Source organism: Oryctolagus cuniculus, chromosome 10 (genome assembly GCF_051225735.1).
Source record: "Oryctolagus cuniculus isolate XC-2025 breed Fujian yellow rabbit chromosome 10, ASM5122573v1, whole genome shotgun sequence".
Classification (NCBI taxonomy): domain Eukaryota; kingdom Metazoa; phylum Chordata; class Mammalia; order Lagomorpha; family Leporidae; genus Oryctolagus; species Oryctolagus cuniculus.
Genome location: NC_142876.1, coordinates 98,010,742 through 98,032,769, shown reverse-complemented (window position 1 = coordinate 98,032,769; position 22,028 = coordinate 98,010,742). Strand labels below are relative to the sequence as shown.

Genomic DNA, 22,028 nt, shown 5'->3' with positions numbered 1-22,028 from the left:
AAGACCTTTCTCTCTGTCTCTCTCTCTCTCACTGTCCACTCTGCCTTAAAAAAAAAAAAAAAAAAAAAAAAAAAAAAAAAAAGAAATGCCTGAGTTCAGGGGGCTGGCGCTGTGGCGCAGTGGTTTAACACCCTGGCCTGAAGCACCGGCATCCCATATGGGTGCCGGTTAGAGTCCCGGCTGCTCCACTTCCATTCCAGCTCTCTACTATGGCACAGGAAAGCAGTTGAGGATGGCCCAAGTCCTTGGGCCCCTGCATCCATGTGCTCCTGGCTCCTGGCTTCAGATCAGCGCGGCTCCGACCACTACGGCCAATTAGGGAGTGAACCATCGGATGGAAGACCTTTCTCTCTCTCTCTCTGCCTCTCCTCTCTCCGTGTAACTCTGAGTTTCAAATAAAAATTAAAAAAAAAAAAAGAAAGAAAGAAATGCCTGAGTTCAAGTCCCAGCTCTGCTTCCAGTTCTATCTTCCTGCCAATGCATACCCTGGAAAGCAGCAGGGAACAGCTCAAGTACTTGAATCCCTGCCACCCACATGGGAAACCTGAATTGAGTTCCGGGCTCTTGATTTCAGTCTGCGTGGCCTTACTTGTTGAGGGCATTTGAGGAATGAGCCAGTGGATGGACGATTGATATCCGTCTGTCTCTCTCTCTTTCAAACAAATAAATAACAATTAAAAACAAGACTACTGTTTTGTACTATCAGATGTCCTGAGAACTATCTAGTCTTCAGTTTCATTTTCTAAAATAGCACTTGTACTCTAGTTATATTTTTATTAGAACTGGAAACATGAATGGGAACTAGAAAATGATGAGTTAGAAATAAAGCGAGGGCCAGCATTGTGGCTTAGCAGGTTGAGCCGCTGCCTGCAACGCTGGTATCCTGTATGGGCATGGGTCCAAGTCCGGGCTACTCCACTTCCAATCCAGCTCCCTGTTATGGCCTGGGAAAGTAGTGGAAGGTGGCCCACATCCTGCTCCTGCACCCACGTGGAAGACCTGGGAAAAGCTCCTGACTCCTGACTTCAGCCTGGCCCAGTCCTTGCTGTTGCAGCCATTTGGAGAGTGAATCAGCAGATGGAAGATCTCTCTCTATATCTCTCTCCTTCTCTCTCTCTCTGTAAATCTGTATTTCAAATAAATAAAATAAATCTTTAAAAAAAAGAAGCCAAAATTGCTACATGCTGAAAATTCTGTGATTCAATTCATACCCTACAAATTATGTGAGATTTCAATCTAAATTTAATACATACTTGGCAGAGTTTCCTCCTATTCTGCAAACAAGTAATTGAAATCCAAGGAAAATAACACAATGCAATTTAATTCCCACCCCTCTCCTCTTACTGCTTTTTTCTTCCCATAAGAGTGTCAGACAATCTAAGGCCGGTTTGATAGGGACCTGCCCTCAGAATGTCCAAGAGGGTTTCTGACGTTTGACAGTGAGGCTGAGTATACGGCCCCTGCAGGTCCAGGGGACAATAATGGTCTCAGTGTACAGCAGGGCAGCCAGAGGTGACACAGTGGCAAGGACAGCCTTCCCCACATGTGTGACTAAAGCCAACATAAACCACACAGTGGCAGGAATCAGAAGAAAACCCAGATGGAGAAACAAAGGTTATACAAAAAGGTACAAGCCATGACTCCTACCTGGGCCAAAGAGAAAATGTGCAGTCCCCAGTGAGGCAACCACAGCACAAGACAAGCTGTCAGCACGCTCTTGAGGACTACAGACAGGCTCTCAGCAATCACCTGCAAACTCAGGGAGAAGGTGCACGTCACAAACAGCATCACCAGGCAGACACACAGGAGCGACAAAATCCAGGGGCGTGGTTCTCCCGGCAGTGGGAGCGGGGCATGTGTCCGAGCAGCCAGGTTCATGCATCTTCAGTATGTTATTCCTTAAGGTTTAGACATGTTATAAATATTCTTTTGTGTACAATTATTTATTTTAAATCATAAAAAGTTGACCTAGTACACAACTAGGTAAAATCACTAGAAGAATCCAAAATCCTTTACAGTTCTAAATGCTGATCTGAATGCGTAAGTTCCTCATTACAGCAGATAAACTTTGGCTCGATCCATCTGACAAATTTCAAGTAAATAGGCCGGCGCCGCGGCTCAGCAGGCTAATCCTCCGCCTAGCGGCGCTGGCGCACCGGGTTCTAGTCCCGGTCGGGGCGCCGGATTCTGTCCCGGTTGCCCCTCTTCCAGGCCAGCTCTCTGCTGTGGCCAGGGAGTGCAGTGGAGGATGGCCCAGGTGCTTGGGCCCTGCACCCCATGGGAGACCAGGAAAAGCACCTGGCTCCTGGCTCCTGCCATTGGCATCGGATCAGCGCGGTGCGCCGGCCGCAGCGCGCTGGCCGCTGCGGCCATTGGAGGGTGAACCAACGGCAAAAGGAAGACCTTTCTCTCTGTCTCTCTCTCTCACTGTCCACTCTGCCTGTCAAAAAAAAAAAAAAAAAAAAAATTTTTCAAGTAAATAAACAAACACCTATTTAGATGCAAGTCTGAAAAAATCAATTTTCTCCTATAAAAGCATTTTCTAAAAGCTACACTTTCCTGGGCCAGTGCTGTGGCATAGCAGATAAAGCCACCACCTGCAGCGCTGGCATTCCATATAGGTATTAATTCGAGTCCCAGCTGCTCCACTTCCAATCCAGCTCCCTGCTAATGCACATGGAGAGCAGCCAAAGATGACCCACATGGTTGGGCCCCTACACCCACATGGAGGACCCAGAGGAAGCTCCCGGCTCCAGGCTTTGGACTGGCCCAGCCCTGGCCATTGAGGCCATTTGGAGAGTGAACCGCAGATGGAAGATGACATTCTCTCTCTCTCTGCCTCTCTGTAACTCTGATTTCAAATGAAATAAAACAAATGTTTATAAAAAGAAAAAAGAAAAACCACACTCTCCGTTATCCTTTGCATTTCCCATTCACAGCAAAAGGCACACTGACCTTGAGCTTAACAAACATATGTGCTTGGGCCAACACCCAGAAGGGCTCTCCCAGAAGTTCCACCACTGCCGAGAGAGCGAACAGCACCACTCCAGTTCCATAGTGGGGGACGACATCAGGGTCAGGCACCTCAAGCAACTGCAACCAGACCCAGCCCAGGAACAAGGACCAAAACACACCCAGGGGGACTCTAAAAGAGGGGAAATAATGTTTTTTAATACACTAAATTGTAAAATAAAATATATATCAAACTAGCAACACTGAACAAAAACGAGACGGTCATAACAAAAACAGCAAGCATTTGTCAAGGCCCTAACTACAGGCCAAAAACTGTGATCCTTAACCTTTACTCCAGTGACACTTCACCATAATCTGCTGCCATTATCCCTGCTGCCATTATCCCCACTTAAAAGATGAGGAAGGGTTGGTACTGTGGTGTAGAGGGTAAAGCCGCGGCCTGCAGTACCAGCTTCCCATATGGGCGCCGGTTCGAGTCCCGGCTGCTCCACTTCTGATTCAGCTCTCTGCTATGGCCTGGGAAAGCAGTGGAAAATGGTTCAGATGTTTGTGCCCTGCCACCCAGGTGGGAGACCAAGATGAAGCTCCTGGCTCCTGGCTCTGGCCTGGCTCAGCCCCGGTCATTGTGGCCATCTAGAGAGTGAACCTAGATGAGATAGTCTCTCTGTATCTCCCTCTATAACATTTTCAAGTCAGTTTTAAGAAAAAATTAAACAACAACAACAAAAAAAGGTGAGGAAACAGGCTGACAGGCAAGGGTCATTTGACCAAGGTCATGAACAGTTTACTCAAAGGCAAAACTGGACCCAATCCTGATCCAACTCCAAAGCCTTCACTCCTATCCACTGGCTTATACTGATGTGATAAACAACATTCCCAAAAATAAAATGCCTTTTGTCTGTGCTTGGAATGGCTGACAGACTGCACACAGCCGGTTCTTGCACCCAAAACAACCAACAGTCTGGTGCACGGTATCCTTTTACACATGTCCCACAATGCACTTTTAAACATGACTGAACAGTTAACAGTCATTCCTCTAATAAAATGAACACTCATAAATATGACAGTCAAGTCCATGAGGCAATAAGGAGTTACGCAAGGGCAACATTGGGAAACAACCTCTACCACTAGCCCTGCCTGCATGCATCTAGCTGCTGAAAAGTTATTACAGTTTTCAACTGATGTACTTGGTCTTCAAGAACATTCTAAGGGGCACGCACTGTGGCATATGGGGTAAAGCTGCTGCCTGTGAGGCCGGCATACAATAAATAGGTGCCGGTTCGAATCCTGGCTGCTCCACTTCCGATCTAGCTCCCTGCTAATGCTCCTGGGAAAGCAGCAGTAGATGACTCAAGTGCTTGGGCCCCTGCACTCATGTGGGAGATCTGGAAGAAGCCCTTCGCTCCTGGCTCCAGATCAGCCCAGTTCTGGACATTGTGGCCATCTGGGAAGTGAACCAGAAGATGGAAGATATCTTTCTCTGCCTCCGTCTCTCTCTAACTCTGCCTTTCAAATAAATAAATAAATCTTTAAATTAAAAAAAAAGAATACTTTAAAAGGCTCAGAAGGGAAATCACATAACAGAATTGAAGAAAGATTTAAGGAACCCCCTAAAAAGCTTTCATGAGGACAGGCATTTGGCCAAGCAGTGAAACACTGACTGGGACATCCACAGCCTGGGACATCCACAGCCCATATTGGAATGCCTGGGTGTACATCTGGCTCTGATTGCAATTCCAGCTTCCTGCTGATGGAGACCCTGGGAAACAGAAGGTAATGGCCCAAGTAGTTGGGCCCCTGCCATCCTCAGGGGAGACCTGGAATGAGTTCCAGGTTCACAGCTTCAGTTTGGCTAAGCCCTACTTGTGGCATTTGAGGAACGAACCAGTGGATGGGAGCTCTTTTTCTCTCTCTTTGCCTCTCAAATAAATTAAAAAAAAAAAAGTAAAAACATCTAAAAATTTTAAAGCTACCAGGACTATGCAGTTGTTAAAAGCTCAGAAGAGAACATAAGCCAAAAGGGTTAGGTATTCAAAGGATAGCACAAGCTGAGTGAGACCCAGTGTGGGGACAGCAGAAACAACTTCCAAAGAACCACAGCAAGAAATCAGGCCTGGAACCTCCCCCTGGCTCCTGAACATCTAGAGAGAAAATGAGCCAAGAAGCTCCTCCCACGCAGACACTCCTCCCTTCTGGCTGCATGCCTGGCCCCCAGAACTCCACTGCAAGACTGAATCTGCAGACAACTCAGCATTAGGTGGACGCTGCTGCTTCATGATGACAACAGCTGCGCTTGCCTTCCGGAACCTTGTCTCATGACAAAGCACAACTCACGTTAGCCACAGGAGGTTGAGGGTCTGGCTCCAGTCTCGCTGGGTACCCCCACTAAGACAGGCTCTGCGGAAGGCCTCTCTGGCCAGGAAGAGCGTGGTCGAGTAAAGCAGTGTTAGCCTGTAAAGGAAAAGCAGGGATCAGTATGGGTTCCAGTTTTCTCACAGAGAGAGCTTCTGGGATTTTTCCAGGAACAAGGAGGAGAAAAGGGCTTAGTGGCAACCCACTAGTGGGGATGTGGAGGGCGGTGGGCTCTTCTAGGACCACCACACCAGTATGATCCACAAAACAAGAAAAATAGGAATCACACAATGGATACCGGAGTGTGCGGCCACAGAGAGACAGAAACTGCTGCAGGGTCCCCAAAGTCTGCAGGTTTTGTGGCTAAGGGTAGAGGCTTGGCCCTGACCACAAGGAGAGCGAAGGACAAGACCATGACACCAAACAACAAACACACCTCTTGATCACTCTGAGACTGACAACTGCTGTGAGGGAAGCGAGGGCCTTACTGAGTAGAGGTTTTGGCCAAAAGAATCTCAGGACAGGCAGCCAGGCTGGCAGCCATTACACAAGCTGCTGCAAACCCAGACCCGCAAGGCTCACCTAGGTCCCTCCTAGTGGGCAGCACCTTAGTGAGCAAAAGCTTGAGGTTTCCCTTCCCCAAGAGGCACAGCAAAGACGGCCCAGAGTTAAGGGTTCTGAGGATGTCCAAGGATTGCCTGCTACCCAGTGCCTCTACTGAACATCTCAAAGAAGAGATGGAACCATACCTCAAGTAGGGGACAGGCCACACCAGCGCTGTCAAAGCAGGGACATCTACATCTGGGGGAGGCTACACGAGAAGGAAGATGTGAGCATCCAAGAGGATCTGGCCCCTTCCCTCCTGCTCTTAGAACAGCATTTCTGGGGCAGGTACTTGGTACATCAGATAAGATGCTACTTGGAATGCCTGCATCCGTATCAGAGAGCTCGGGTTCGAGTCCTGGCTTCATTTCCAATCCAGCTTTCTGCTAATGTGTACCTTTGGAGGCAGCAGTGATGGTTCATGCAGTTGGATCCCTGCCACCCATGTGGGAGACCCAGACTGAGTTCCTGGTTCCTGGCTTCAGCCTGGCCCAACCCCGGCTGTTGCAGACATTTTGAGATTGAACCACTGAATGGAAGATCTGTTTCTGTCTCTCTGCTTCTGTGTTTTAAATAAATGAAAATAATTCTTTAAAATTTAGATTTATTTATTTATTTGAAAGGCAGAGAGAGGGAGAGGGAGAGGGAGAAGGAAGCAGACAGACATGTTCCATCTGCTGGTTCATTCTCCAAATGGCCCCAACAGTCAGAGCTGGGCCAAGCCGAAGTCTGGAGCCAGAAGTTTCATCTGGGTCTCCTATGTGAATGTAGGAGCCCAACCACTTGAGCCATCCTCTGCTGCTTTTCCAAGCACATTAGCAGGGAGCTGGATCAGAAGTACAACAGCCAGGACACAAACCAGCGCCCATATGGGATGCCAGCACTGCAGGCCGTGGCTTTAACCTGCTGCACCATAGCACCAGCTCCCAAATAATTTTTTTTTAAAGCAGCATTTCTCAAAGTGTGGTCCCTACTTCAAGGCCTCTTTGCAGGTTCCTGGGTCCTTCCTCAGCTCTACCTAGTGCAAAGTTCCTCCGAAGACTCCTTGGTCTGTCCTAGTCTGAGAACTGCCACTGAGCTCTGAGAACAGAGCCAAGCGCATATGCTAGGTAAGTACCAGACATGAAGTGCTGTCTAGAACATACTGTCTTGTTTACCAGGACATGAAGACACACCCGAAAGCCGAGCTATTCCAAGCACTCACATAATTTCATACACTTTTGTGTCATTTGTGAATATAAAATAAGTGTGGGTGTCCTTGAATAGCAAACAGGAAAGGAGGAGAAATAAGTTGCGTCTCAAATACAAAGCCAGTCAGCTACCCAAAAGCCTCCGAGGACTAACACAAGCGCGAAGCTCCCATCCAGGAACTGTGGCCCAGTGACAGAATCACTGAGGCGGGCAGGAAGGCGGCTGCTCCAGACCTGCAATCACGAAGCACATCCTCACGACACACACAATTCCTGCTTCCTCTGCCGTCAGCAGGACAAAAACGCAGGATTGTACCTGAGACCAGCCTTGCAGTGAATTACTCCCACTCTGCTCCCGACGTCTAAGAGCTGGCAGAGAAACGTGCATTTGGAAGCTACTAACGGAAAACACTCTGTGGGTCCAGCGACGCCACCTGCTCATGCCCCCCGCCCCTACATGCTCCTCCTCAGCCCACTGCCAAAACACTCGGCTTCTGGCACACACAGGGGCACAGTTTGAAGCCTACCTGGCGAGGGGTGTGAGCTATGGACAGTGCCCGGGGGCAGCCTCTCTCACCTTACATTTACTATGCCAATGATTTCCTTGGACAGGAAGCGAAGAATAAAGGCATTCAAGACAAAGGTGATCAACCGAAACAACACCTATGGAAAGAGAAAAACATGTAAGGGTCAGCTGTGTTGGGAACCTTGACTCTGCTCACATGAGGACAACATGGCGGCTCCTCCTAACACGACAGGATGATATACTGAAGCTTTGTCCTGCACTGTCCTCTAAGGCACTTGTTTCTTCTGCAATTGCATTCCTTGGCATCTCTCAGCACTCCTGTGCGTAGTCAAAGAATCCAGGGAGGCTCTTGGAAATCTCCCTGAGTTGCTGACAGGAAGAGGCAGGCCCCCATAGATTCAGTGAATTTCTTTGGTTCCAAAGTCAAGCCCTCCAGGAAACAGAAAGAGAATTCTAATTAGTGGTCCACATTGCCCAGCCCCTTGGACCAAACCTTCTGGTGTGTTTAGAAACAGAAACTACTGGGGGCCATTGCTGTGGCATAGTGGGTAAAGCCATTGCCTGCAGTGCCAGCATCCCATATGGGTGCCAGTTCGAGTTCTGGCTGTTCCTCTTCTGATCCAGTTCTCTGCTATGGCCTGGGAAAGCAGTAGAAGATGACCCAAGTCCTTGGGCCCCTGCACCCATGTGGAACCTGGAAAAAGCTCCTTGCTCCCAGCTTCAGAGAGACTCAGGTCCAGCCATTGTGGCTATCTGGGGATTGAACCAGCAGATGAAAGACCTCTCTCTCTCTTTCCCTGCTTCTGCCTCTCTGTAGCTCTGCCTCTCAAATAAATAAATTAATCTTAAAAAAAAAAAAAAAAAGAGGGCCACCGCTGTTGGCACCTCGGGGTTCTAGTCCCGGTTGGGGCACAAGATTCTGTCCTGGTTGCTCCTCTCCTAGTCTAGCTCTCAGCTGTGGCCTGGGAAGGCAGTGGAGGATGGCCCAAGTGCTTGGGCCCTGCACCCATGTGGGAGACCCCGAGGAAGCTCCTGGCTCCTGATCGGCACAGTTTCAGCTGTTGCAGCCAACTGGGGAGTAAACTGGCAGATAGAAGACGTCTCTCCCTCTCTCTGCTTCTCCTTCTCACTGTGTGTAACTCTGACTTTTAAATAAATAAATAAATCTAAAAAAAAAAAAAAAGACAATGGCAACAATAAGTAGGAGGGTGGAGAGAGACACAGTCCAGCTACTGTCATTTGAAAACGACATATGGTAAGACTTCCAAATCAGTCAGTGCAAGAAAACCACCTAAGTAAAGAATTCTTCCCATGAGACATAGAGAAATACACAGCTGCAATTAAAGAGGATTGCTAAATGGGGATGCTGAGTGCACTGCAAGTCCACTCACCAAGTGACTCCCTGCTGCATCCCAGCAGCAACGGACAGCTCACTTCCTGTGGTGAGCACTCTCACGGCTATCTGCCAAGAGCTGCAATCCGGAAGGTTAGAGTACAGCAATGGACTACCGTGGTCTGAAATGTCTAGGGAAGGATATGACCAAAGAGTGACAGCAAAGTCACACTCTTCCTAAAGTGTCACAGAGCAGCAAGGTCTCCAAAGCCAAGATATCACCACGCCCATTTTTATTGAGTCAACGGTGATCTTTTGAGAAACTGACAAAAGCTCTGTAGCTTCTCTTTAGAAACGTGTGCCGGCGCCGCGCTTACTAGGCTAATCCTCTGCCTGCGGCGCCGGCACCCCGGGTTCTAGTCCCAGTCGGGGTGCCGGGTTCTGTCCCGGTTGCCCCTCTTCCAGGCCAGCTCTCTGCTGTGGCCTGGGAAGGCAGTGGAGGATGGCCCAAAGTCCTTGGGCTCTGCACCCCATGGGAGACCAGGATAAGCACCTGGCTCCTGGCTTCAGATCAGCGCAGTGAGCCAGCCGCAGCGCGCCAGCCGCGGCAGCCATTGGAGGGTGAACCAATGGCAAAGGAAGACCTTTCTCTCTGTCTCTCTCACTGTCCACTCTGCCTTTCAAAAAAAAAAAAGAAAGAAACAAACAAACAAACAAACAAACATGCGTGCACACACATACAAAGCAAGTGCTGTTCTCTAAAGGCTTGGGACCAGCTCATGGAGTCTTGGCTGGAGAAAGCATTCGGCTGAGAGCCTCAACTCACCATTTACCTTTTACACCCATCAGGTTCTAACTGTGCTAAGTCTCAATATCCTGCTCTGTCAAGTGAGGTTTCCCATCTCATAGGACCGATCACAGCATCAAATGAGACTGTAAAGGTTAAAAGTATTTTTTAAAAATCTGTAGAAATGAAAGGCAGATTGAGTTAAGACAGAATAAACACTCAAATTCTTGCAGAATAAAATGTTAACTGCAAAGTTACCTTAAGTAGTTATATTGTAATTTGTGAAACACTGAATCAAAACACTCAAGAAACTGAAACATCAGGGCTATTTTTTTAAAAGCAGGTACACAGGGGCCAGTGTTATGGTGCAGCAGGTACTCGGCCATTTGTGATGTCAGCATCCCATATTGGAGTGCTGGTTTGAGACCCAGCTGCTCCACTTCTGATCCAGCTTCCAGCTAATGTGTTAATGGGCAGGCAGTGGAACTACTTGGGCCATGCCACAAACGTGGGAGACCAGGATGGAGTTCCAGGCTCCTGGGTTTGGCCTGACTACGATCTGGCTGTTACGGCCATCTAGGGAGTGAATCACGGATGGAAGCTCTGTCTCTCCCCCTCTTTCTGTCACTCTGCCTTTCAGATAAATAAATTTTAAAAAGAAAAATCCACATACACAATTATGCTACCTTCAAAGTTACCACTGTTCAAGAAACATATCTCTGACCCTACACCTATTTCCTAAATGGTTTAGATAAAGGTTTTCACTAAGAAAGGTCATGCTACCCAGTAGTTGCCCTTCAAAGTGATTTTTTTTTTTGACAGGCAGAGTGGACAGTGAGAGAGACAGAAAGGTCTTCCTTTGCCGTTGGTTCACCCTCCAATGGCCGCCACGGCCGGCGTACTGCACCAATCCGAAGGCAGGAGCCAGGTGCTTCTGGTCTGCCATGGGGTGCAGGGCCCAAGCACTTGGGCCATCCTCCACTGCACTCCCTGGCCACAGCAGAGAGCTGGCCTGGAAGAGGGGCAACTGGGACAGAATCCGGCGCCCTGACCGGGACTAGAACCCAGGGTGCCGGCGCCGCAAGGCGGAGGATTAGCCTAGTGAGCCGCAGCGCCGGCCAAAGTGATCTTAATAGCAACAGTTTTCACTTACTTCTGAAAGGACTTTACAGTCTGAAAAAGAATTTTTCACATTTGTTGATTTTTGACCCTTAAAAATAACTAGGAAAATGCAGAGAAAGCAAGTAAGATTCGGCAAGAAGCAACTTGCCCAGTTAAAATGCCAACAAGTAACCTAGCTGGTAAAGGTAGGCCACCTGACTCCTAAACCAGTACGTTTTCTATTTCAACTCTTTTTTTTTTTTTTTTTTTTTTTTTTTTTTTTGATAGGCAGAGTGGACAGTGAGAGAGACAGACAGAAAGGTCTTCCTTTTACCGTTGGTTCACCCCCCAAATGGCCGCTACAGCCGGCGCTACGCCGATCCGAAGCCAGGAGCAGGTGCTTCCTCCTGGTCTCCCATGCAGGTGCAGGGGCCCAAGCACCTGGGCCATCCTCCACTGCCCTCCCGGGCCACAGCAGAGAGCTGGACTGGAAGAGGAGCAACTAGGACAGAATCCAGTGCCCCAACTGGGACTAGAACCCTGGGTGCCAGTGCCGCAGGTGGAGGATTAGCCTAGTGAGCCGCAGCACCGGCCTCAACTCTTTTTAACAAAGCCAGTAATAGAAAGGTATCATCAAAGGTTGAAAAAAAAAATCAGCATTGTGGATAAAGCACTGAACTCAAGTTATTCATGTTGTGAAACAGAAAAAGAACCTGGGTAGGGGCCAGCATTGTGGTGCAGCAGGTTAAGCGCTGCTGGCGATACAGGTGTCCCATTATCAGAGCACCAGTTCCAGTCCCAGCTGCTCTGCTTCTGACCCAGCTCCCTGCTAATGTTCCTGGGAAGACAGTAAAAGATGGTCCAAGTGCTTGTGCCCTTGCCAACCAAGTAGGAGACCCAGATGGAGTTCCTGGCTCCTGGCCTCAGCCTGGCCCAGCCCCAGGGGTTGTGGCCACTAGGGGAGAGAACCAGCAGATGGAAAACTCTCACACCCTCCCCCTGTCACTCTGTTTTTCAAATAAATAATCTTAAAAAAAAAAAAAAAAAGCTGGGTAAACAGGGTTGGGTGAAGATGGCTCACATATCAGATGCACTCTTTTCTAGTGTTAGGTAGACTATATCATTTCATTCCTTCAGTGACCATTTAGAAGATCCTTATTACCACAATAAAAAATAAAGCTGGGCTGGCGCCGCGGCTCACTAGGCTAATCCTCCGCCATGCGGCGCCGGCACACCGGGTTCTAGTCCAGGTCGGGGCGCAGGATTTTGTCCCAGTTGCCCCTCTTCCAGGCCAGCTCTCTGCTGTGGCCCAGGAGGGCAGTGGAGGATGGCCCAAGTGCTTGGGCCCTGCACCCCATGGCAGACCAGGAGAAGCACCTGGCTCCTGCCATCGGATCAGCGCGGTGCGCCGGCTGTGGCGGCCATTGGAGGGTGAACCAATGGCAAAGGAAGACCTTTCTCTCTGTCTCTCTCTCACTGTCCACTCTGCCTGTAAAAAAATAAATAAATAAATAAAGCTAACATGTATTTACTTGTAATGTGCTAGGCACTTAACAGGCATGGCCTCATCTAATCCTCTTAATGACTATGAGATTGCATCACAGTTCTCATTTAAAATGAGGAAATTGATGCTCAGAGAAGTCAAGTGATTTTCCCAAGGGCCGCCATCTAGCAAACCCAAGTCCGCCTAATCTAGATGTTCCTGCAAGGCAAAGTGGAGGGTGGATTCGGACTTTGCATGAGGCAGGCCTGTATCCTATCTTACAGAGGAGAAAAATCAGGGCCAAGAGGGTGAAGTGCTGTGTCCAAGATCACACAGAGGAAGTATGTAGCCAACGTTTATTACGTGCATACTACAAAGCCAGGAACTGTGGCAAGGACGTTGATTTGAATGACCCCAATCAATCCCTGCCACAAGCTGATGACCTGCTATTAACACTCCCATTTTACCAATGAAGAGCTGACGGTCTGAAGGTGCTGTCACTCGTCCTCAGTCACGCATCAAGTACTGAAGTTCCTGTCCAGACCTGACTGAGCCCAAATCCGCGTTCTTAGCTATACCATATGGTCTCTCTGAACTCAGGGGGAGCCAGAGTTTGAGGCTCTGGAGTGAGACATGGAGAAAATGACCCCCTTGCCTTAAAAACACAAGATTCTCCAGCACGAAATGCCACCCCTCCCGCCACCTGATCTTTCTCTCTCTCTTTCTGTCCTACGGGAAATACGATACTCAGGAGGAAAGGCGCTTGTACGCAGCCGCCCAGCCACAACTCTGAAGTAGGCTCCCAACTCTGGGCTCAGGCGCCCCTCACCCCTACCACGATCTCCTACTAACCCCCTCTCCACAGAAGGGTCCCCAGGGAAGATGTGTCTGCCCGGAGGCGAGCTCTCAGGGGCCGCCGGGTCTCCTCCCCCGCGAATCCCGCCTGCCGTGAGGGTGGAGCCGGCCGGGCAGAGTGTACCTGTAGGAGGAGCCCCGAGGAGGCTAGCCGGGCCGCTTGGCCCAGTACCTCCTGACTGCCCATGGCCTCGGCCCCTCGGTTCTGGCACCAGGAAACACCGCCGCCAACCAGCTTCGTCGCGAGAAGATGGCGTCACGGAAAGACTCGCTCATTGATTGGTCACTTTGAGACGACGGGGGCGGGACACGGAAGTTCCGATCCTGTAAGCGGGCTCTGTCAGTGCGCCTGCGCTTAGGTTCTTCTCCCTTCTCATTTGGTGGTGCGTTTCTCACTCTTTATCCCAAATGAGTTAAATGTGACCAGTGCTAAGAGACACAGTAAAAGTAACCAAAGCCCAGCTCACCGACCAAGAAACACTTAACTTCTCTGGACTCATCTGCCAAAAGGGAAACCAACTCACCAGGGTTTATCCTGAATCTTGCCTTTGGCACTGGTTTACAAAAACGCAGCCACAACCTCTCAATTAGGTTGCCAGGAGTTGTCCTCGTGTTACAGAGAGAGAACGGAAGACCGGAAGTTAAACGCAGCATTTTCACACACACGGGTTTGTGAAATTTCCTAAAGCTCTGAGAATGGAGTCACGTTGTCAAAGAGCAGTGAGAGGTGCAGTGATTGTTCCCATTTATACAGCTGGTGACCCCAGCCAGGCTCCTGCTCCAGCCTGTATGCTAGGAACTGTGAGAGCAGACAGGAAGAAGGGACTGGAAAAGCTTTGTGAGGCTGAAGCACCCAACGTGCACAGTCACTGACAAGGCAGCACGGAGATCTTCACTGAGCTCACTCGCGATTCCAGAACCAGGCTATGCTGCATTCCGTAAAGTAGAACCAGTATTCCAGTGGGCTGTGCAGAAGACGTTGGTTTGACAGACAGAGGAGGGCTGAAAAGGCAAAGAGGACAAAAAGCATACTGTTTGCTTCAAAGTAACTTTCCTCGGAAGCCAGAGAAAGGAAGGCAGGACAACAGAAAAGTAACTGATTGGCTAACAGTTACTTCACGTAACCGTCCCTGTGTAAGGATGAAGGCAGAGGGAGCTTGGGGGTGATGCTGAGTGAATCGAGCCTATTTGTGAGGTTTGGTTGTTGGCATTCTCCTGATAACGGAAGACCACTTAGTTTTGCTCTGATGACATGGAGCTTTAGCATGGCTGACCCCACTGTGATTTGTAGTGTGGTCTGTTGGGGCCCAGTGTGGGTGCTTAGTCCAAAACACTGGCCTCCTAGAATGTTCATGCAATATTGATTCTGCAGGTCGTAGGGAGCCCAGTTCTTTCCTCATCTCTTTTAGGCCTTTCATGGTCTGGCCCCAGCCCACCCTCTGTTCACCTTGCACACGGTCACCGTCCTTTCCCAGGACACCCTAGGCCCTAGCCACGGGAGCCCTTGCTGGTCCTCAGGCACCGTCCTGTTGCCTTTGCTCCTGCCAACCTCTCTGCCCAAAGTGTCTTCCTGCCAGCACTCCTGTTCCCCCACCACCACCCGCCAAGACCCCACTGTCCTAACCTTCCTGAATATTCCAGTAAGCACCTGCTTTGGACTAAATGTTTGGGTCCCCTCAAAATACATATGTTACAGCTTGGGAAGGCAACCAGGTCTTCACAGCCCCCATGATGGGATTGATGAAGCATGAGGGGCAGGCATTTGACCCAGTAGGTAAGATGCTGGCTGACACACCTGCATCCCATGTCAGAGTGCCTAGGTTCAATGCCCAGCTCCAGATCCTGACTCCAGCTTCCTGCTAATGCAGACTCTGGGAGGCAGCAGCGGTGGCTCAGGGGATTAGATTCCTGCCACCCATGTGGGAGACCTGGATTGAGTTTCCAGATCTCAGCTTTAGCCCCAGCTCAGCCCTAGCTGTTGTAGGTACTTGAGGAGTGAACCAGTGGATAGGAACAGCCTCTCTCTCTCTCTCTCTCTCTCTCTGTCTCCGCTTCTCAAATTAAAAAAATTTTTTGAAGATGTCTTTATTTATTTGAAAGGTAGAACGCAAGAGAGAAATGGGGAGAGGGAATGGGAGAAAGAGAAACTGATCTTCCATCTGCTGATTCACTCCCCAAATGGACACAATAGGCAGGGCTGGGAAAGGCTGAATTTGGGAGCCAGGAGCTTCAGCCTGGTCTCCCACGTGGGCATACGGAACCCAGGCACTTGAGCCATCATCTGCTTGTTTCTCAGGTGCATTAGCAGGAAGCTGGGTTGGGAGCAGAGCAGCCAAGACTTGAACTGGTGTTCCAATATAGTATGCCAACATCACTATCAGAAGCTTAATCTGCTGTGCCATGCATTGCTCCCCCAAAAAAAATTTTTTTGTGAACAGTTTTTAAGAAAAAAAATAATAGTCGTGGGAGATAATGATCTCTTTTCTGCTATCTGAGTGCGGTAGGAAGGAGGCTGACTGTGAGCCAGGAAGAGGTAACTCTCCAGGCCCTGGTTTGGCTGGCACTTCGGTCTTGATCTTCCAAGAACAGAACAGCGAGAAATACATTTCTGTTGTCTAAGCCCTTTTATAGTTTGGCCTCAATTTACCTTCTCACCACCTCTGTTCTTCCTCAAAACACTCTAGGCCTTAGCTGTCAGGAGCCCTTACCAGTCGACTCTTAAGCAGGCTCCTTCTAGTGGCCTTTGCTGTCTGGTATTTTGCTACAACAGCCTGAGCAAATGAGATGGTGACCCCTAAACCACTTTGTATCCCTTTTTAGCTCTCAGTGCAGCCTGCATTGCAGTGAAAAAACTAAAATATATCAGAAATCTTTGTCTAATCCACGAAGCTCCAGGAGGGCGAGAGTGCAGCCCCCCTGGCTTTGCCTCCCACAGCAGCCACACAGCACATTCCCAGGGCTCCTAGAAACGCCTCCTGCTGCTGGGAGCAGACTGCAGGACCCCAAGCCCATGCACCCCCAGCGTGTGGAGGCTCAGAAGCAAGCTTTGGAGTGCCAGGCAGACCTGGCCTTGAAGCCTCATTCTGCCACTCACTAACTGGGTGACCTCGGTGTGTTCATCTATGGGACTCGTCAGGAATCTCTGTCCTGAAAGGGCAGTCATAAGAATTAGAGCAGATGGATCTGGCCCCTGATGAGCTTAAATTCAAGTGGAAGGAACACTGCAAAATAAAACCTTAAGGCCGGCGCCGCGGCTCACTAGGCTAATCCTCCACCTAGCGGCGCCGGCACACCGGGTTCTAGTCCCGGTCGGGGCGCCAGATTCTGTCCCGGTTGCCCCTCTTCCAGGCCAGCTCTCTGCTGTGGCCAGGGAGTGCAGTGGAGGATGGCCCAAGTGCTTGGGCCCTGCACCCCATGGGAGACCAGGAAAAGCACCTGGCTCCTGGCTCCTGCCATCGGATTAGTGCGGTGCGCTGGCTGCAGCGCGCCGGCCGCGGCGGCCATTGGAGGGTGAACCAACGGCAAAGGAAGACCTTTCTCTCTGTCTCTCTCTCACTGTCCACTCTGCCTGTCAAAAAAATAAATAAATAAAAAAAAAACCTTAATAAGTAATAACACTTCACAAAGAGATGAGGCTTTGAAAGATTGAATCCAGATAAGGCAGTAGAGCTCTTAGAGGGGACAGAGGGGTGCTGTTCTGGAAGGCAGAGCAGGCTGGACATGTACCTGGGGGTGTTTTAGAGGCGACTGGAAGATCAAGGTGTTCGGCTTAGTGGCTGAGAAGCTCTATGAGCTTCTCCTGAGCAGCCTGCCCACCCCCACGGACCACAGCTGGCAGGTGAGGTGGGCGCCCACTGGCTCAATTCCAGTGGGGCAGCCTTATCCTCCTCCACAGCTGTCCCTGGAGCGGAAGAGCTCAGAGCTCCTCACGTGCACATACTCCTGTGCCCAGGTGTCCATGAGGGCTGGTTTGGGAAGGACAGCGGGATGGTTGTGCAGGGGGCAAAGAAGCTGGTTCACTCCCCAGACTGCATCAGGGATGTGCCAGGCTGAAGCCAGGAGCTTCTTCTGGGTCTCCCATTGGGTGACAGTACCCCAGCACTTGGACCATCTTCCCCCGCCTTCCCAGGCACATCAGCAGGGAGCTGGATCAGATGCGAACCAGCGCTCTGATATGGGATGTTGGCTTCACAAACGCAGCTTAAAATGCTGGCCTGTCTTCAAAGGTCTTGATTCCTTTAGAAGTAGTGGCACAGATGGGGCGTGGCACACGCTGCAGTCTTGCCTCCAGGATCCTCAGCTCAGGGCTAGCAAGCTCGGGCCCACTGGCCATAGCCTCTTTTCTATGGCCTGCAAACTAAGAAGAGTTTTTACATTTTTAAATGGTTTAAAAAAATTGAAAGACTATTTTATAGCACGTGAAGATTATATGAAATTCCAGTGTCCACACCCACAATTAAAGTGCGTGTTGGCATACAGCCACATCCACCCATTTGTTTACATATTGTCAACAGTTACTTTCTTTTTATTAAAAAAATGCATTCATTTATTTGAAAGGCAAAGTTACAGAGAGAGAAGGACAGAGAAAGAGATCTTGTATTCGCTGGTTTACTCCCCAAATGGCTGCTATGGCCAGGGCTGCACCAGACCGAGTTCAAGAGCCTGGAACTCCGTTTGGGTCTCCCACGTGGGTGGCAGAGGCCCAGGTACTTGGGCCATCTTCCCCTGCTTTCCCAGGCACAACTCAGGGAGCTGGAAGTGAAGCAGCTGGGACTCTAATCTGAGCTCATATGGGATTCTGCTGTTGCAGGTGGCAGCTTAACAGGCTGCACCACAATGCCTGCCCCAACAGCTACTTTCTTGCTGCTACAGGGGGGTGGGTTGACCCACAAGGCTAATATGTTTACTTGCTGGCCTTTTGCAGAAAAACTTGGCCAATCCCTGGTGACCACCATTGAGCCCAAGCCCCTGGCAAACACTTCTATAGTGAATGAATGGATACATTCATGAGAGTCTTGGAAAGAGTGAATGGTGAAGGACCGGGAAAGCAAGACAGACAAGTAAGAAGGGCTCTTTCCTGGGGGGAGAGGCACTTGGTTTGGGGGGGCCAGTGACCCCCTTGGAATATCAGAGTGTAACCAGAGGTTGTTAAAGGACCTGTTTTCCCCTGGCTCCCTCCCTCCCTCCTACCTCCATGCCAGGGAAAGCTGAGCCACCTATTTTATTACAAAGCAGAAGAAGCGCCAGGGCTGGTGTCAAGCCAGGTAGGCTGGCAGAGTAGCCAGGGCACAGAGTGAGGCTGCCAATAGGCTAGGAGGCAGGGTCTGAGCTGTGGGCAGCTAGCCAGGGCCCTGGACTTCAGCCTGCGGAGACCGGAGCCCTGGGCGTGGTCCCACACCCCAGCCACTAGGTGGCAGGGTGTCCTGGCTGAGACACCTGCCCTGCCAAGGTTTCCTGCAGCCCAGAGGCTTTCTATGGGCCTTTACTCCATATTGGACTGTGAGACTGTGCCCCTCACTCAGAATCCCCAGGGTGGGAGGAAGGGGCTGACACAGTGTGCATGGCTTGAGTCCATATAGGCACTGTGCCTGGCATCTCACTTCCACCACAGTCCCATGAGATAGACATCATTCATATCCCCATTTCTTTTTTTAATTTATGTACACTTTTTAAAAAAGATTTATTTATTTATTTGAAAGTCAGAGTTACACGGAGAGAGGAGAGAGAGAGAGAGAGAGAGAGGTAGAGACAGAGAGGTTTTCCATCTGTTGGTTCACTCCCCAATTGGCTGCAACGGCCGGAGCTGCACTGATCTGAAGCCAGGAGCCAGGAGCTTCCTCCAGGTCTCCCACGTGGGTACAGGGTCCCAAGCACTTGGGCCATCTTCCATTGCTTTCCCAGGCCATAGCAGAGAGCTGGATCAGAAGTGGAGCAGCCAGGTCTCGAACTGGCGCCCATATGGGATGCTGGCACTTCAGGCCAGGGCATTAACCCGCTGCACCACAGCAACAGCCCCTATGTACTTTTTTTTTAATGAATTATGTTTTTCAAAGATTTATTTTAATTACTTTTTATTATTATTACTTTTTAATTTTTTGCCAGGCAGAGTTAGACAGTGAGAGAGAGAGAGAGACAGAGAGAGAGTTATAGACAGTGAGAGAGAGACAGAGAGAAAGGTCTTCCTTCCGTTGGTTCACTCCCCTAATGGCCGCTATGGCCAGCGCTGCGCTGATCCGAAGCCAGGAACCGGGTACTTCCTCCCGGTCTCCCATGCGGGTGCAAGGACCCAAACACTTGAGCCATCCTCCACTGTCCTCCAAGGCCACAGCAGAGAGCTGGACTGGAAGAGGAGCAACTGGGACTAGTACCCAGCGCCCCAACCGGGACTAGAATCTGGGATGCCGGCACCGCAGGCGGAGGATTAGCCAAGTGAACCACGGCACCGGCCATATTTTAATTATTTATTTGAAAGTCAGAATTAGAGCGATAGAAGGAGAAACAGGGAAAGAGAACATAGAGATCTATGCACTGGTTCACTCCCCAAGTGGCCACAACAGCCAGGGATGGGCTAGGCTGAAACCAGGAGCCGAGAGCTTCTCCTGGATCTCCCACAGGGGTGCATGGACTGAAGCACTTGAACCATCCTCTTCTGTTTTCCCAGATGCATCAGCAGGGAGCTGGCTCTGAAGTGGAAGAGCCGGGGACTTGAGCCGGCACCCATATGAGATGCCAGCGCTGCAGATGGCAACTTAACCCGCCGTGCCGCAGTGCCGACCCCTCGTATTCCCACTTCACAGATAGGAAAGTGGAGGCCCAGCAAGGCGTGTCTTGGGGACATGTCTTAGGGCTAGTGAGAGGTAGTGCCAACATTTGGAACAGGCCAAGCGGCTCTCAGTCCCTCACCCAGGACGAAACCAGAGTGGTTGTTGTTAGTGCTGATTCCCGGGCTCCACCTTGGCATTTCTTATTGGGGAAGGCTGGAGTAGCCCAGGACTCTGCACTGACCAGCAACCTGAGGGATTCCAACACGGAGGGCAGATCTTCAGGCCCCTCACAAAAGCTGCCTCCTTCCTGGCCTGTAAGAGTCTGTCACCCAGAGCAGGCAGAGCAAGCCCTGAGGTCCACCCCAACGCTAGCCAAGCCCCGGGGGGGACTTGCTCTCGGGGTTGGGGTTGGGGCCGGGGCCAGTGGTCAGGGCAGCAGGGGCTGGAGGCAGCGGTGCCTGTGGGAAAGCTGTGGGAGAACTCAGTGCCAGGAAGGGCGCACAGAGCAGCCCCGGCTCCCAGGATCTGCCTGCAGGTTAGGGTGAGTAGCTGGGCAAGTAGCCTCAGGGCCTGGTTTGGCCCGTCTCCTCTGAGCAGTGACTTGGTCTCCTCTGAGCAGTGACTGGCGCAGAAAGGAGAGAGGAGCCCCAAAGGGTCACACATACCCATGGGTGGCTTCAATTCAGCGCCTCCTACCGGTTCAAGTCCCAGCCACTCCACTTCCAATCCAGCTCCCTGCTAATGTGCCTGGGGCAGCAGTGAAAGATGGCCTGATGCCTTGGGCCCCTGCCACCTACATGGGAAACCTGGAAGAAGCTCCTGTCTCCTGGCTTCAGACCAGTCCAGCTCTGGCTGCTGTGGCCATTTGGGGAGTGAACCAGCAGGTGGAAGACCTTTCTCTCTGTAACGCTTGCCTTTCAAATAAATAAGTAAATAAATCTTTTCGAAAAAAAATTCAATGTCTCCTTCCAGCGCCAGTGCTCTTGTTGGGCATTGGAGGGGGACACAGGGACAAGCGAGCCACCGCCACTATCCTGAGTGCACTCAGGGGCTCTCCTTGGGGAGGACACAAGCATAACACTAGGCAGGTTAAGCTGGCCAACGTAGGCAAAGGGAACCAGGGTCGGCGCTGTCAGGCAGCTTCCTGCAGGGAAGGGTGAGAGGGCTTGGTCAGACAGAGGGACATGCAAGGCCAAGAGGACAACAGCGGCGAAGGCTCGGAGAGGGGAGAGTGTTGAGCCCATTGGACAACCCAGGGTTAGCTGTGGCTGTGGCCAGTGCTGGGCCGGTGGTCCTGAGATTGGCGAATCCACGGCGAGGACCTGCATATGTGAATGAATACAAATTCAGGCGCACGTGTTCACATGCAAGGAGGAGATGGCAAGTGTGTGTTTGCATGTGTGTGTGTGTGTGTGTGCAGGCCTATGTGCCAGTATGCTTTCAGATCATGAACTCTGTGTCCCTGGGTATGAATAGACATGCTTGAGGGTGTGCGTGTGCATGTGTGAATGCATGGTCACATGCAATGGATGCTGCATTTTGGGGTTGGAAGGTGACTTTGCCTGCAAGTGTACAAATATGGTTGCTGGCCTGGGGTGGGCTAGGGTGCTCTGTGTCTAGGTTCATGGCTTCACCACAGTAGTGAGGGTTGATATTGTACAGTCTTAACTTTGAGTCAGGCCTCTCAATTCCATGCATCACCTCAGTGAACCCTACTGTCAATGTAATGATATGGCTTACAATAATGTACAACAATCCTAAAGAGCCCTTATCCCCATTTTACAGATAGAAATGGAGGCTCAGAAAGGTCAAGTGATGAACTCAGCAGGTAGCAGAGCCAGGACTGAGTCCCGACTGGACAGCTTCCTACAAGCTGTGTCTTAGCAGTTCACAGAGGGGCTGGCAAGGAAATGTCTTCAGCACACTCACAGCTGGCCTGCACCTGGCTCTGTTGCCCAGGGCTTCTCACAAGCTGGGTGACAAGGGACAGTCCCCAGGGCCTGGGTCCTTGGGGCATAGAAAGGTCACACAGAGGTGAAACGAGGCAGCCCTTGTTTATCC

At 50.6% G+C, this 22,028-nt stretch overlaps 1 protein-coding gene across 8 annotated transcripts in view; it reads right to left on the bottom strand.

The window, feature by feature from the left end:
• Positions 1 to 13,502, bottom strand: part of RFT1 (RFT1 glycolipid translocator homolog) — a 49,482-nt gene extending 35,980 nt beyond the window's left edge. For 2 of the 8 annotated variants that reach the window (XM_070050720.2, XM_070050721.2), the window contains exons 1-5: positions 13,328 to 13,501; positions 7,696 to 7,781; positions 5,308 to 5,424; positions 2,956 to 3,145; positions 1,648 to 1,749 (exon numbers count right to left, since the gene is read on the bottom strand). In XM_070050720.2, the coding sequence (XP_069906821.1) occupies positions 1,648 to 1,749; positions 2,956 to 3,145; positions 5,308 to 5,424; positions 7,696 to 7,781; positions 13,328 to 13,390 (558 nt within the window). In that variant the 5' untranslated portion in view covers positions 13,391 to 13,501. Of the gene's footprint in view, positions 1 to 1,647; positions 1,750 to 2,955; positions 3,146 to 5,307; positions 5,425 to 7,695; positions 7,782 to 9,803; positions 9,900 to 13,327 lie in introns of those variants that run through there. The other 6 variants (XR_016214783.1, XM_089306097.1, XM_070050722.2 and 3 more) reach the window with 6 other exon arrangements.
• Positions 13,503 to 22,028: the final 8,526 nt, after the last annotated feature.